This window comes from Cottoperca gobio, chromosome 9 (genome assembly GCF_900634415.1).
Source record: "Cottoperca gobio chromosome 9, fCotGob3.1, whole genome shotgun sequence".
Lineage (NCBI taxonomy): Eukaryota > Metazoa > Chordata > Actinopteri > Perciformes > Bovichtidae > Cottoperca > Cottoperca gobio.
This window is the reverse complement of record NC_041363.1, coordinates 13,329,369-13,344,909: the sequence shown is the minus strand read 5'-3', so window position 1 is coordinate 13,344,909 and position 15,541 is coordinate 13,329,369. Positions and strand designations below refer to the sequence as shown.

The following is a 15,541-nucleotide window of genomic DNA, read 5'->3' as shown; positions in this document are numbered from 1 at the left end:
ATATTTCAATATATATATTAATTAGGGAGCTTTATTGTGGCAGTATTAACATATAAAACAATCCAATGTTTTCTTTTATAACATACAAACATTCAAAATGTTCACTTCACAAAGTTCATAAGGCTTGGTTGTCCCAGAAGAGAAGGGGGTCATTACTTAGGGATTTTCTTTTCATTTTTTCCCCCGGATTCTTCTTAAATTAAATCTCCCAGAGTTTCTTATTAAAAGAGACTGAATGACATAAACAAAACACAAATAAATAAATAATACAATCTTACTAACCAATAAAACAACAAATCAGTTTGACTAACAATCAAAAACAACAAAGTGACCGTGCACGAGAATCTGCTACTGTACATGCTCACACAACACTGAAATAATATACCAAACAACAGCTTTTTTTTCTCTTATACCATGTGATGTCCAATAGTTTTGCATATAGTAGACCTGAGTTCAAATATTTAAAATCTTAAATAAAATAATCAAAAGCAGTATTTGTGTATTGGGTTCAAACTCCGAAATTCCGAGTTGTCTGTAAAGCAAAGTTTCATTTTTACTGATAATTAAAGACAGGTAATTAAATTTAAGGTTTGTAAATACTTGACTCATGTCAGAAACTTAGTAATAATACCTCAGATATGACATCAACTGGTGTGTGATCTTCTTGATGGTTTTAATCACAGTCTTATGTAAGCACAGGCAACAAAGGTTGCACTCTCGGTCCATCTATATGCTTTAAAACACAGGAACTCAAGTTCAGTAGCTCAAAACAAGAGCTGAATCTCAAAGGGGGGAAATTCCCCTTTAAACTTATAAAGGCTAAACTGATAAATGAGTTACAAACTAATAAAATGCTACAGTATCATTTGGGGCCAAAGATCTGTTTTATCACAGAAGCGAAAGGCCTTTTGTTGTTTGCAATGAGTTGAGGTGTAGTTTTACTTTCCATTCACTCGGTTCAGTGTTTTAAAACTGAACATCTAAACAATTAATGTTTCTGAATTCAATGGATTCAGTTAATAGCATGCTCCGTTAGCAATGAGGTTAGGGTGTTAGCATTTAGCATCTGGCTTTAATGATTTACACACAGCAAAAGCACAATGAAGCCAACTATTTTAGAGCTGCTCTTTAAGAGATGGTAAAATTATATTTTCCAAGCAGGCAGCCATGAAGAAGTTCAAATTTTTGTGCTGAGACATATTTTTCTGTTGTGTTAGATCAACTGAGAGGAAGCTAACAGAATTAGAAACCACATGTATTCAGTCTTGTCAAGTTATTGGTTAAAATGAAGCCCAAAGCACACCATCTGACATGTTTTGCTTTTAAAATGTGGTACACAAAACTCTTCAGGTGACCTCCTCTCAGTAAAAACACAGAGAACATGCATTCATCTAAGATGGTCAAGACAGCCAAGCCTAAATATAGATCGCTTTATATAGACAAGACACGCAGAGGGAAGAAAGAAAGGATTTTTTTTTGCCACAACCATAAACAGTATTTACAGATGAGGGCATGCAATTTGCATTGAGATGTCAGAGTGAGAGATTCCCCGGGTTAGTTAGGATGAAGCACAGAAATAAAGGACAAAGCCGGGAACAAACTATGTCTGTATAGCTGTGTACATGAAACATATACAGAAAAACTTCTATTTGAAATCTACAGAGAATCGCTCGAGCATTTTGGTGCATGTGCATACCGGAGGAGCAACAGATAAACACGAAGACAGGACGATAGTTTTTGATGATATCTCCCTCTGTTAGTTATCATGGGAGGATGGTGATCATTTAGCAGTGCATACAGATCAGCTTCATCCACTACAGTGAAGCTCAGAGTCTGTGATGTTAAATGCAAACGTCCTCATCATAGTGGTTTGGCCCTTTGCTTGGTTTCAGCATTGAAACTCAGTGCATGTGCTGAAGTAGGAAAATAAATACTTTGTCCCAAATAAGCGTGTTTCTGTTGTTACTGCATATTTTAAAGCATGCATAAAGCATGTTGATGCATAAAGTTTACAGAGTTACAGAACAACACAGCTGATAATATGATGAAGCAACATTTGATCGATAATAACGAGAGGGCTTTGATGGTGATATGCACTGCAGAGGCCTCTTGAGCAGCTGGAGAGTATGGAGAGTGATTTCTGAAAATAAACTTTAAAGCATTAGTTCAGCTTTATAAGAGCCTAAATACTGTGTGACAAAGCTGTGATAGAGAGATTGGCCGATCTAGACTCCATGTTGCTAATCCTACTTTGATAGCAGCGTACCAACTGACTGTCCGCTCTGTCCTTAAGCAGTATGGAGGTTTCAGCTGTGATGGCCAAACTGCACTTACTGTCTCTTAAAGAGAGTCAAGAGTTTTTGGGTAATATTCTTGGATGCATATGTAGTTGAGTGAAATGATGCTACAATAACACAGACAGTCTGCAGCCATATGTATGTCTAGCTACAGACTTAGTATAAATACATACACTGTTTAGAAATTCAAAATAGGATAATGCAAGACATGTACTGAATGTTATGGATAAACTATATGGTGTATGCTGTTATTAGATGCAGTTTTTCCCTTTTTTAAAAACATTTTTATACATATATATTTTTTTTAAGATAAATTCTAATGCCCTTTCCTGAGAAGTTGATCCAAATCAAACTTTGAATAGAACTTCTTTTTAAACATCTGTTTTAATGATCTGATGTAATTTCTCATCATTGTACCTCTCTGTTCTCTTCTCCATGCAGAGCCACAATACTGTCCATCTGTCTGTATGACAAGAAGTCATGTTTGACGGCTGTAAATTCCCAAAAGTGACAGATGCAATTTCTCATCAGAGCTAAAAGAGATGGATTTAGTATTTAGCCCAGTGATGAGTCAAGTCTTAAGGTTGCATTGTTTAAGTCTGTGTTACGTTTTGACCTCAACTTTGTAAAGTAAGACAAAATGATACACTGTATTACAAAGACCAACACATCTACAGTTCATTTCTATTTTTCTGTACCAAATAGAGATTTTTAAATAAAGCAATTTCTGTTTTAACCTTGATATTGTCTTTGATCAATCTTTGACGCCGTCGCTCCAGTCTTTTTGGGAACCCCAGTCATATCAGCAGTGAATATCCGTGAAGAAACACAGTTTCAGAATCACATTCCTCAAACTTCCTTTTTAAACATCTTTCCCAACTACAACTCCTGATCACTTGTTGGTCACTGACATTGAAATGAAAAAGAATACTGGCATGTATTCTGTTTAAAGGTATAAACAGTTGCAGTCATTTCAATGATAAACACAGGATTCTCAACCTGATGTTATCACAGATCTTCTTAGAAATGGCTACAAATCATTTCTAATTTGATTTAGTGACTAAAATGCTGAACTGCACTCCTGCACCAGTAATCATGCACAACCAGAGAAAGACCTGTATGAGAGATTTAGACCATCACTTGTGCCATCATGTGTCACATAGCAGCAGTGTATATGGAGTACACACACCTGTTCCTCTGGGCATTTTGAGTACACCATCCTATCACTTCAAATCTGAAACAAACACAGAGCTCTCCCAAAAGTAGCACACCATCGAATGACAAATGACCCCAAATCACGGTTTTATCCACCATTACAACACAGTAACTTTTCATCATAAACCTACAAGTAACCTCTTCTTCCTTTAGCATTTTTTTAAAAATACGTTTTATGTTCAAACTGTCTTAAAACACACTGAAAGATGCACTAGTAGTCTTATTTAGCGAGCTAACATTTAGTCGAGAAGACATTTAGAAGTTCAACGAAACACAAGTTTTATCATCACAAACAGACTAAAGTTTCTCTCCTCTGCCACCCTCCTGTTTCCAAAATGACATCACATAATCTGAAACAGTTGTAATCTGTGATCTGTGTAAAAGATTTGTGCTATAGCCTCTGTAGGAAAAACCCAGGGTGCTACCGAAGCAATAAATGCTGATGGTAGTCTTAAAAAATATCTTAAATTTCTCAACACCCACCACCCCGATAAACTTCAATTAATTTGCTTTTTTTTTTGTAATCTTTTGTAAACTCTTAATTTCAAAATAAGGTCAAAGTAGATCCTCTGACTGAAAAATTCCTGAAAGATCTGGATCACATAGAAATGTACAAAACGTTAAAAACAACTTATTTAAGATTGGTATTAATTATCAATATTTCTCTTTTGTTTTTAAATATATATAATGTACCTTTGACTGTGGCTATTGTTGACAAATAAATCATTTCTCTTTCTGTCCCGACCCACTCCGTCATGACTGACTCTGTGACCAATCAGGTGCTCCAGTCTGAGGGCTAGAACCAATCAGAATGGTTTGCAATATTTACCAAAGAGTCATTGCACCAGCTAGTCAGCATCAGGAGTGAACAGACCTTTAAAACTTCTATCAAAACAAAACACTTTTATATTTTCTGGATCATTCTGTGACTATTTCTCTGTCCATGACTTCCCTTTTTCTATTTTCACGAAACTCTCCTTTCCACAGGTTTTTCTGGAACTCTTACAGCATTTCTTGTCCTCTTTATTTTCCATTCATCGCTGCCAAAAGTGTCTTAACAAGTGATTGGATCCTATAATTAAAATATTATATCTCTCTTTTCTTCAAGACACTAAATTATGCTGCCAAAGAGGTGAAACAAATCTACTTGTTTCATTGTAATTCAATCAGAAATAATGTTGCTCAAAAAGGCCTGACAGTACATCCAATTCAGGCCTCTTTTTAACAAAACTTACTGCTGCAATTTTGTGAGCCCTCATTCAAAATCCATTGCACCTGCTCATAAAATAGATTAAATTTGCTCTGAAACAAGTGAAATAATTTCATCCCATTAGCAGACTGGTTATTTTGTCTCAACAGCTGTTGAGACTGCATATAAGATTAAATGACATGTTAAGACAGACGTTTGGGCATATTTGTTTCCCTCTGCAGTGACTCCCCACTCTCTCCTTCTCCTCAGTCTGACCAGACGTTCTCCATGGCCATGCTGATCCTACACAGGATCCAGCGCCGGAGTGGACAGTAATACTCGTAGTGAAACTGCTCAAATTCCGGCGTCTGGCGGATCTCGTGGAGGAACGACACATCGATGTCTGACTCCAGCAGTAGCAGCAGTGTGGGCACAGTGACAAGCAGGACACCCATTACCACGGCAATAAAGCGGGCCACACTCAGCACACATGCGTTGACTCTCTCATTGGACGACAGCAGGCGCAGGCTGCTGGTCAGGACTCCACCCATTCGACTTCTGGCAGCCTGTCGGGTGTGTTCGTAGGCCCGGTCTCGCTCCCTCTCAGGCCTCCAGCCGGGCCTGTATATCAGGATCAGCATGGAGCTCCCTCAACATCCTGGCGGGGCTCTGGACAGGAGAGGAGAAGAGCAAGTCGACACCGCCCTGACTGTCGTCCACTGGGGTGGGAAGCATGCTGGCACAAGGGCTGGAGAGGAGAGGGAAGAAAACACATATTATTACATAATAAGTAGAAATGAACCAGGGCCTAAAAGAAGAATAAGGGAAGTTTCTCAAAGGGTGACGTGAGAGCCGGTGCTTCTTTAGCAATAGCAAAGGCATGTTTTAACTCATAAGTGACCATCTCACAGATACATGTTGCCACAGACATGTCAGCTGCAAAGAGGCAAGCCAGGCCAAACATCTGGGATCGGCAAAAAATCAAAAGGTTTGCTCCAAATAATGTTGGTCCTTTTGCACAATTGCTCAGGAAATCCAAAGCATGCTGCAAAAGAAAAGTGCAGACCAGGTGACCTTTAGGCTACTTTGAGAAAAGGATGGATTTGTGTTTTGTTTAGAAAGCAGTGTAGCAGCAGTGTTCTACACTCTTGAAGTGACTGTCTACTCTCAATGTACCTCTTTTGCTGTTATTTACCACAGTTAAAGGTAGAGTCAGCGATTCTGGTGGACGATTGTTGATATTTGAGAACCCCCTCATCCAGATTTACCGTCCGCTCCCACTGCCTTAATCTTTATACGTCCACGGCCTCGCCCCTGTCCTGTGCATGAGCACTAACGCCCCCTGTTGCTGATTGACTGGAATAATGTTGTTTGGCTTGATCCCTGCCACTTTGTTTGTTTCCCATTTACAGAGCCAGTGCTGTGTATGAACAGTGGATTTGTTTTCAGTAGACACACAGCACAGGCGGCTTGCAGACCGTGAGGAGATATTCGCTGAATTTGACAAAAAAGTCTATATGATTAGAATCGCTGCCTCCACCTTAAACTATTGTCTGTTTTACCTTTCAACCTACAGGTATGCTGTCTATTACCACGAGTGACTATTGTGCTGTATGTGTACATGGAATGCAACATTCTAGTGTAAGATTTACTGTTTATCTAATAAATAGGTCTTCGATCAAACGGGTCCAGAGAGTTAAATACATTATTTTAGAGATGTATGTAGCTACGTCAACTTAGACTGGCCACTTGGGGGAAGCTATAAAAACAAACCTGACATGGTGCATAGTATTATCACCTTTTAAATTGATATGGTGAACTTGATACAAACAGCTGCTTATTTACATATCCAGCAGTCAGAGACTAACATTAGCATTTTTGTGTTTCTGCCCACCTGTCCAATATTCAGTCTCCTTTTAAGCTGCTAAATACAATACCAGCTGGTTTTTAGCTTGGTGCTGAGCAGGTAGTATACAGTGAGGTTTTCACCCACTTTCACTTTTTCACTTAAAACAGCTGCAAATGCATATAAGAGCAGTTAAACGGAAGCAAAACAGTTGAGAGTTGGTGTAATAGAGATAAAACATAGTTATTATAAAGAATAGTGTGCTATTGAACTCTACAGACCTGTAGACAAGCTCAGAAATGGTGAGTGGGCCGCTGGCCTCGTCTTCCTCCACTTCATCTTCAGCTTTGGGCGTCTGAGGTCGATGATTTGAGGTTTCCATGGAAACACGGGAAGGCTGCAGGTCATTGCCTAAAGCAGAGTTTCCTCTTTCATTACTTTGTTGCTGTGAGTCTGCAGTTGCAGCTGAAGGTTTGAGAGGAGACAAGGGGACTGAGTCCTTCACAGCAACAACACCTGGCGAGGGAAAAAAGAAACATGTTTGCATCTTTTACTGGGTTTAAAAAGTACTTCAATTAACCTGGGAATATAGATCTACTGTCAAAAAGATTTCCTATGAGAATGCAACATGCAGTGAAACAGCATCATCACATGAGTCAGACTGAAGAGCTTACATATTACAGGTGATATTTTGTATATATATTTATTTATGTATTTTTATGTCTTATTCAGTGTTTTCTTATTAACTTTACTAGCTTATTTATAGCTAGTAACGTTCCTAAAGGTAAAGGTTTCTTCTACTAAGAAGGACACATTATTGTGGCTGTTATGTGCCATTAGTAATACTCTTTCTACATTGTATGCACATACTTGTATACACTAGCTACTAATGTTAGTAGTTTACAGTAAAGTTTGAGCTAAAGGATGTCACCATAACTGGTACTTTGTAATATTACTGCTTTTTTCCAAATATAAAACTTCACAAATATCAAGCAAAAATGTTCTTAAGTAATAATTACTATATATTTATTTTGTTCTGGCTGTTGACAGAGCTGCCACACGTTGAACACAATCATTTGACTTTTTCCGAGTATGAGTAGTTTCTAGGACATCACGTCCACGTTCACAGAGTGAATGTGTCACAGACATGAAACAGTTATTTTGTATGTAACTGGGACAAAGAGCCAGCTCTAGATCTTTACGCTGCAGTTGAACACAAATGCCACATGATGGCGTTCCCGTATTTATAAGTATAGAGCACCCACAGATATCACCCATAATACAGACATGTAAAATGAAATATTTAAAAATATTCAACCTCGCTTCAACCCTGAAAATGTGAGAGGACAATTATACTGTAAGTTGACACCAAAATGGTTATTTATATAAGTATTCCTATCTGCTTGGTTCCAAGTGCATGTTGCAGCTTAAAGTCATTGCATTTGGCCCACGGATGCTGACAGGAGACATTAACTGTGAGTGTGAGTAATACAGTTCAGGCTGTGGCTGGTTCAATGTTTGGCTCTATTAAAAATAAAAATGATGCTGCAGTGTAACCGTCATTCCTGCTGATGTGACGTAGTGGAGAACGCAGTGTGTGTTTGTGTGTGTAGATGCACTTCACTCTGAGGTGTTATGTTAATGACGAGTTTCTCAAAAATCACAGATGCGTCAGTACAGACGATGAATCTGAATATGAACGCCTTTGCGTGTATATGTGTGCGTGCAAATGTTACAAATAGACACACACACACACACACACACAGCTAGAAATGGTCAAGAGAGAAAAATTGAAATATAGAAGAAAGGCAGGCGTTTGTTCGAACGTCAAGGCCAAACTGACTAATTAGTTACCATGTTAACTGATTCGACTATGAGTTGGGAGGAATTAAAAAAGCACAGAGAGGGAGGGAGCGGAAAACACAAGGAGCGAGTTGTGACAGCTACCATGGAAACAGAGTCAGCAAAAAAGGCAACGAGTGCATGAACTCAGAAAGAGAAGGACATTAAACCTGAAAACAGGGAAACAGGAGCAAACCAACACATAAGTCAGGAAGCTGGAAGTTAAATTCAACATTACTGGTTGATGCTTTAGTCAAATAATGCATGAATTGTCTGAATTTATCATAATTCATCTTGCAACAGTGCACAGTTGCATAGAGGGCAAGACAGAAGTAATAGAATGCAGATTTATTACACTTAAAAAGATTTTCAAACTTGGATCTCAGTCCTCCTCAAAATGATGGATCTGACTTTGAACTGTTAAAGAAGATGTAATACAGTGAACAAAGAGATTGTAGTCGAAGTTTAAAAGAATGGCACATAGGATGCATGATGTTGATGATACTGTATAAAGTGCTGTGCAACTGATCAACAGAATTCATGTGTACCCTTATCTGACTTCACAATCATTTGCAAACAAAATAGCAACTTATGAGGCTTACTTTCATTTTTCTGCATTTTGCCAATAAATAGAATCAACTCCAACTCAACTCAACCTCCAAAGCCATGGGTTTCTTTACAAAAAAGGCCACAAGCTGAAAACAATAATTATCCATCCATTAGCCAACGCTTGTCCTTGAGGTTTGGGAGGAGGGCTGGACCCGATGCCAGCTGAGACTGGACGAGAGGCAGGTTGCCCGTCAATCAAACATTCACACCTACGGGCACTTTAGAGTTGTTTACTTAACATGCATGTCTTTGAACTGTGACAGTGGGAGGAAACCGGGAGAACATGCAAACTCATCACAGAAAGGCCCTCCAGGTGTGCAGGTTAGAGTCATTGGCGATTTAAATTGCCTGTGGTGTGAATGTGAATGGTTTTCTGTCTCTATGTGTCAGCCCTGTGATTGACTGGAAACCTGTCCAGGGTGTATCCCGCCTCGAGGGCCCCCTGCGACCCTCAAGCATAAGCATGTAAAGTTGGATGGAATTGAAAATAGAGAGAAAACCAAAGCGAAACTTCCAGGTTGTCCTCCAGAATTAAGAAAACCTCATTCAAAATCCCATTGACATTTGTACCTACTCTAATAACTAAAACTACAGCTTAGGAACAGACCTTTTCACACAGTATGTTGTTTGTCTCGCTTTATATGTATAGACAAGGGCGGTATCTTATACTGTTGATTCACTGCTTATGTTTTTTGTGGCCTTAACGAACACCACACTGGACGTGTGATAAACATTGAGCAGCCTCAGCTCGCTCAGAAATGTCTATTAATAACAGCAGGACAGTGAGAGTCCGTAGATTGTAGGTGTTCATACACAGCAGATATTACAACTAAAAAGTTGAAAAAAAATCATCTAGAAGAGAGAATGATGATGAATTTTATGGATGACTAAGTTCCCAAACTGCCACGCTTGTAGTTTGTTTTTCTGTGCTCTCAAAATAAACGTTTAACTTACGAAGGTTTTCAATTTCTTATAGTAACTGCTGTTTGGATGACACTTAATGTTTTCAGAGATTACATTGAGTTACAGAAGCTAGTATAACGAGGGCGAGAAGTTCTCCTCAAACATGATTATTCAGAAACTCCACTCTTATCTGATTATACACTGTATTCCTTTAAAGGAAATGCATCATTCACAAGCTTTGTGCAGTCCAGCTATCAAGGCATAACAACAAAAGTGTCTAAATAATAGTAAATACTGTATGTGGGGGAGTTTACGCTCAGAAGCTTCTTAGCTTTAGGTGACTAAAATGTCACTATATCAGTATGTGAAAATGGCAACATTATTATTTTCTGTAAACTATGTGTGCAGTAACGTTTATTTCACATCAGGACTAAATAAACCTGACTTCACAAGTAGAAACTTAGTCCTCAACACATACAACACGGTGACTCTGCTGTTGCTGTTCTCCCATTTATAATACGTCTGCTTTCTGTCCTGTTAGCTCAGATACAAGCCTCTCCTCAAAAGTGCTGATTCACACTACAAGGCGATAGATTCCTGTGTGTCCACTGTACACACACACTCATGCACACACAGAGCAGGTTTTGCCCCGTTATGCAAGTGTTGACAGACCTATTCATCTTTGTCATGCAACCTCATCATCCATACCCCAAACACCGCCAAAGTATATTTATCTGTGCAATTGTGCAAAAATAGAGCCGTCACTTACTGTGCTGTATGTTTACTCTGCTCTTGTCTTGATTCTCAAGAAAAGTTTTAAATATTTAATTTAACGCTAACTCTAACACCTCTTAGTATGATGGAATGATCCTCTTGTGCTCGCCCTCTGTGTAAAGTTTCAAGTGGAACAGGATCAGCTGTAAAGCATCACTGCTAAACCATGATGAAGAGTTGGTGTCCGGTCAAGGACACTTCAGCAGGGTGGAGATATGGCAACAAAATGATGTCTGATGTCTTAATGTCAACATGTTTCTAAACATAATTGTGTAGTTACCAACCTTCTGTACATCAAATTATCACGAATATTAAATTCAAATTACATGGAGAAATGTTAAGTCACTATTCATACCAGAAGGGCACTCAAAGAGTTCCTCTGCCAAGGCCGTTTCCATAAGTGAGAAATATTGCGTATATCCGCCCCGTTATTCGGATATACTCCAAATTTTCTTGGTTTCTTCCTTGGCCCATGCTACAACATTCCTGAAAATCAGGTCAGTAATTCTTTCGTAATCAAGCGGACAAACTACAAACTAACAAACCGAACCGACAACATATTTGGCGGAGGTAATAATAAGGCTTTAATCTTTCATTTGCCTTTCTCTTTACCTATGTGATAATACTGAAAATGTTTCAGTTGGTTTTAAAGTCAAAAAACGTTTCCACCTCATGAATGGTCTTATGAAACTTAAACAGGAATAAAAGCATGGAAATAACCAACATGTAAGCTGATTATTCAGCGTTGTAGAAGCTCTCCTCTGTGGCGCCACATTCAAACCTCCCATCCAAATATTCAAAACTTCCTCAAATTCTATGCACACATACTCGCACACGCACATGCACTCGCACTCGCACGCGCATGCGCACACATTGAAGGGGTCTAAGGATATTTGACTGATTACACTGAACTAGCTCATACATTTACTGAACATTAAATTAGTTTGATACTGATTTAAATACATGTTTAAAGCTGCATCAGACTGGAAAAGTGGAAAGACCTGTAATCCAGTTTTCAGGTGATGTGTTGAAGTAAAGCGCAGTTCAATGAAACTTCACTGAATGCCATTAAACTTTACGAAACTGCAAGACAAAAGAGGCATAACAATAATATCTTGATGTATTTCTGACACATATTTCTGCCTTTGCCTTGCAATCTTACTCTGTTCCAGCGTATTTCTCTGAAGTCCAGTATGGATTCCGGCAATGCGTCCCCCATTTCCCACCAGCCGTACATAAACATCGCGGGCCGTGTGATTGGCTATACGTAGATGCAAGCTCCGGCGTGTTGTTATCTTCACCTGGCACCTCAAGGCCTCAGACACTACTATCGATGATTCCCTCTCATCTATAGATTCCCCTGGGTGGAACACCTTCAAGAGGCCCGGCCTGTCCTTCCTCTATTTCCTCACCCTGCAGCCCCTCTGGGGTCATGTCCAGACCGAGTCCTGCTGCCTTTCCCTGGCTCCCGCAGCTCAGGGTGTCGCCTAGATTGGGTCGCTCGCTAACTCCCAACTCCAAACTGCTCTGGATGAGGCTGCCTCCATCATCACTGCTGGTTCTGTGCTCAAGAACCTCCATCGTTAAGTCTGATGACAAACCTCAAACCCAGCTGTCTGCGGTAAGCTCCCCACACCCTGACTGATCGGGCTGCCAGCTGAGCTCTGAGGCCGGGATGGGTACGAACACACACACGCCTATACATACACACTGAGAGAGATGGTGAGAGACATACACCAGACACATTCTCTCTCTCTGATACACAGACATGGTGGGTCCTCCTGTGAATGTCAGCGATGTTAACAAAGAGTGGAGGGGCATTAGAGGAGGATCAGGCCTAAAGCTGCAGTTTCTATATATAACCAGGTGGTCCTGCGGCAGAGGGGCAGCTAATCTAACTCTGATTACAAAGGGGCAGGCCTGACCCAGGGTTGGATGGGGATCACTTTCTTTTCCTCTCTGCAAGTCTTTCTTTATCGCTGTTGTTTCCTCCTATCGGTCACATTTATTTCTTTTTCCACTCTACAGTAAATCTGCTACTCTCCATTGGTAACAGACAGAGACAAACTTCAATCACACAAAATACATCTCTCCGTGCTAATATTTGATTACAGACAGGCAAGCTATGAAGGGATAAAGTCTAGTATTACCATGAATTTAACTGTAAAGTAGTTTGCCTGAGGAGAAAAACAAGACTTGTTGCATCACTCCCAGGGTCCCATTTGTTGTTTTTAGTGATGGGAGTGCGGATGAAGCCTCAAATGTGAGACAATAATATGAAGTCTAATCCCCATGAAACATCCATGAGTGATACCCATAGCCAAAACATGACCAGTGTGTGTGTGTGTGTGTGTGTGTATGTGTGTGTGTGTGTGTGTGTGTGTGTGTGTGTGTGTGTGTGTGTGTGTGTGTGTGTGTGTGTGTGTGTGTGTGTATGTGTGTGTGTGTGTGTGTGTGTATGTGTGTGTGTGTGTGTATGTGTGTGTGTGTGTGTGTGTGTGTGTGTGTGTGTGTGTATGGATTTTGGTAGATAAGAAGGGGACAGGCTGTACAAACAGAACAAGGTCAGCACTGACCTTGGGTTAGCTTCCTATTTCCCCTCTAATGGCTGAGATTAGTGCTCTGAATTTAGACGATGATCCCTAGACCATCTCGAGGACACTTTATCCCAAAGTCCTTGCAGGATCCTTCTTAAAACATTTAGCATTTGACTGTCTAAAAGTGGGGACATGATCGAAACAATCTGGTTTTAATGACCTGTTGTCTATAGACAGAAGTGTTCTGAGATCTGTTATGAACGGCAGGATGAAGGCACCTGAAGGCAGGGTGAAAAGCATGCTGTCATAGAGAAGACACGGTAACTAATCAAATGGTGAATGATTTATTTGAAGGAATTTGTGGTGTTGCATTCAGGTTGTACACACAAAAAGCGACAGAGTGTGAGAAATGAAAAAAAACAGAAGTGCAGAGAGAGAAATTAAATGCCTGCTTACATTCTCATCTCACCCAGGAGAGGATTTCTGTAACTTTCTCAAACCACAATCCAGCAAACATACCCACTGCATGCAGCGATGGCCCAGGTGTGCCAGGATGACAAAGTAGAAAGGATTTGAACTCCTCACTGAAGCTCTCCCTTCTAATTCTTCTTTGAAATTCTTCACACAACTACTTCTGTCACTTGTTGTGTGTACAACAGAGAGCCACACCTCCTTTGAGGAGAGACTGTCCAAAGTTTTGGCTCTTTGACAAATCATTTTTTAATTTCTTTTCAGAGCAATATATTGTGCTCTGTTTTAAAGGAATATTCACCCCCTAAATGGCTTTTGTATATCTATTACTCGTCACGTGTTACCTTGAATTCTTGAAGAAAACTTTGTTTTTCTAGCACGCCTCCATGGAGAATGAAGAATCAAAAAGCTAAATGAAGTCTGTGTTTAGAAGAGCAAAACTATATCAAGACATGTTTACAAACTCTCACACAACTCGTGCAGTATAACTAAAGTCTCATTATTCAGTCGTATGCTCACTACTTCCCAAACTCATGCACTATGGCTAAAACCTTACTATTAAAAACACTTTGGACTCGTCCGGCCGGACTGTAAAAGTGTATGTTTCAGCGAAAACTCATGTGTTTGAGAAGTTGTGAGCATACAAGTGGATAAATCAGACTTGGATTATGCTGCAGGAGTTGTGTGAGAGTTTGTTAATAGAGGCTTTGTTATAGTTTTCCTGTTGTTAAAAGCGACCACCAATTTTCTCCGTTTTTCTACAATTTGTCGTTCATTGTGGAGACATGAAACAAAGTTATCTTCAAAAATTGAAGGTAACACAGGGCGAGTAATTGATAAATGGTCATTTTGGGGGTGAAGTATTCCTTTAAATAACGTCAGGATTCAGTGCACTTATAAGTGTTAAACAGTGGCCAGAGAGCAAAGCATGGTCATCTAACTTGTCATCTTCGAAATCTGGGTAACTCCGGGTAACTACGGGGGGCTTTGATTGTTCGGTGAAAATTAAGTAAATCAATCGGAATCTGAAGAAGCCATAAATGAGAAATATGTGTCACGGTCACGCCTCCTGTCATTCCTTGTGTTTTCCCTGGGTCGCCTGCTTGTTTCTCTCTCTGTGTATGTGTCTGTGTTGTGGGCGTGTCGCCCCCCTCACTCTCCCTTGATTGCAGTTCAGTCAACTCACCTGCTCCAAGCCTCACTCCTGCCATCCATTAACTCATCAACCCAGCAGTATATCAACCCCAGTCTTCAGCCACTCGTTGCTAGATCATCTACTCAGCTACAGTGGTAGTTTGCTGCTCTGGCTGCTTGAATTGTGGATTAAAGTACATTTGCGTGTGTGTTTTTTTTGTATTAACTCTTACTGGTTTTTGTGCTACCTGTCCACCCGCCTGCCTGCTACCTGCTACCCACTTCACCCTCTGCCTCCACGAGTCGGATGTTCTCCGTCCTCCGTCCCCTTTCTCCGGAAACCCCTTCAATAAACCTCTTACCTGTTGCTCAAAGTTTATGTCCTGCGTTTGGGTCCTTCCCTTGTTGCACACGTGACAATATGTGATCCAAAAAATGTCCATCAATAGCTCTTTACTTATCTTGCATGATTCGACAATTAAAAAATGATCCATTTATTTAGTAGCATGCCACACAGAGTGGCAGGAACTGCAGTAGGAAACAAGGCATTGTCAAATTGAATCCTGTGTCATTACTCCGCCTGTATCCTGTCAGTGGTGCATGAGGCCCTTGATTTGATGACTACCTTGTGCCACTCCCAAACTAACCAACTCAGACAGCCAGGTTGCTTACTGCTGCAGCTCTTTGTCCCTGAGCCAAGAAGAATTGATTTTCCTCTAAATGG

General features: G+C 40.1%; 1 protein-coding gene across 1 annotated transcript in view; it reads right to left on the bottom strand.

Annotated features, from left to right (window-relative positions):
• Positions 1 to 4,690: 4,690 nt before the first annotated feature.
• Positions 4,691 to 15,541, bottom strand: part of frmd3 (FERM domain containing 3) — a 52,163-nt gene continuing 41,312 nt past the window's right edge. The window contains 3 exon segments of the mRNA XM_029440475.1: positions 4,691 to 5,306; positions 5,308 to 5,449; positions 6,829 to 7,063. Of these exon segments, the coding sequence (XP_029296335.1) occupies positions 4,968 to 5,306; positions 5,308 to 5,449; positions 6,829 to 7,063 (716 nt within the window). The 3' untranslated portion in view covers positions 4,691 to 4,967.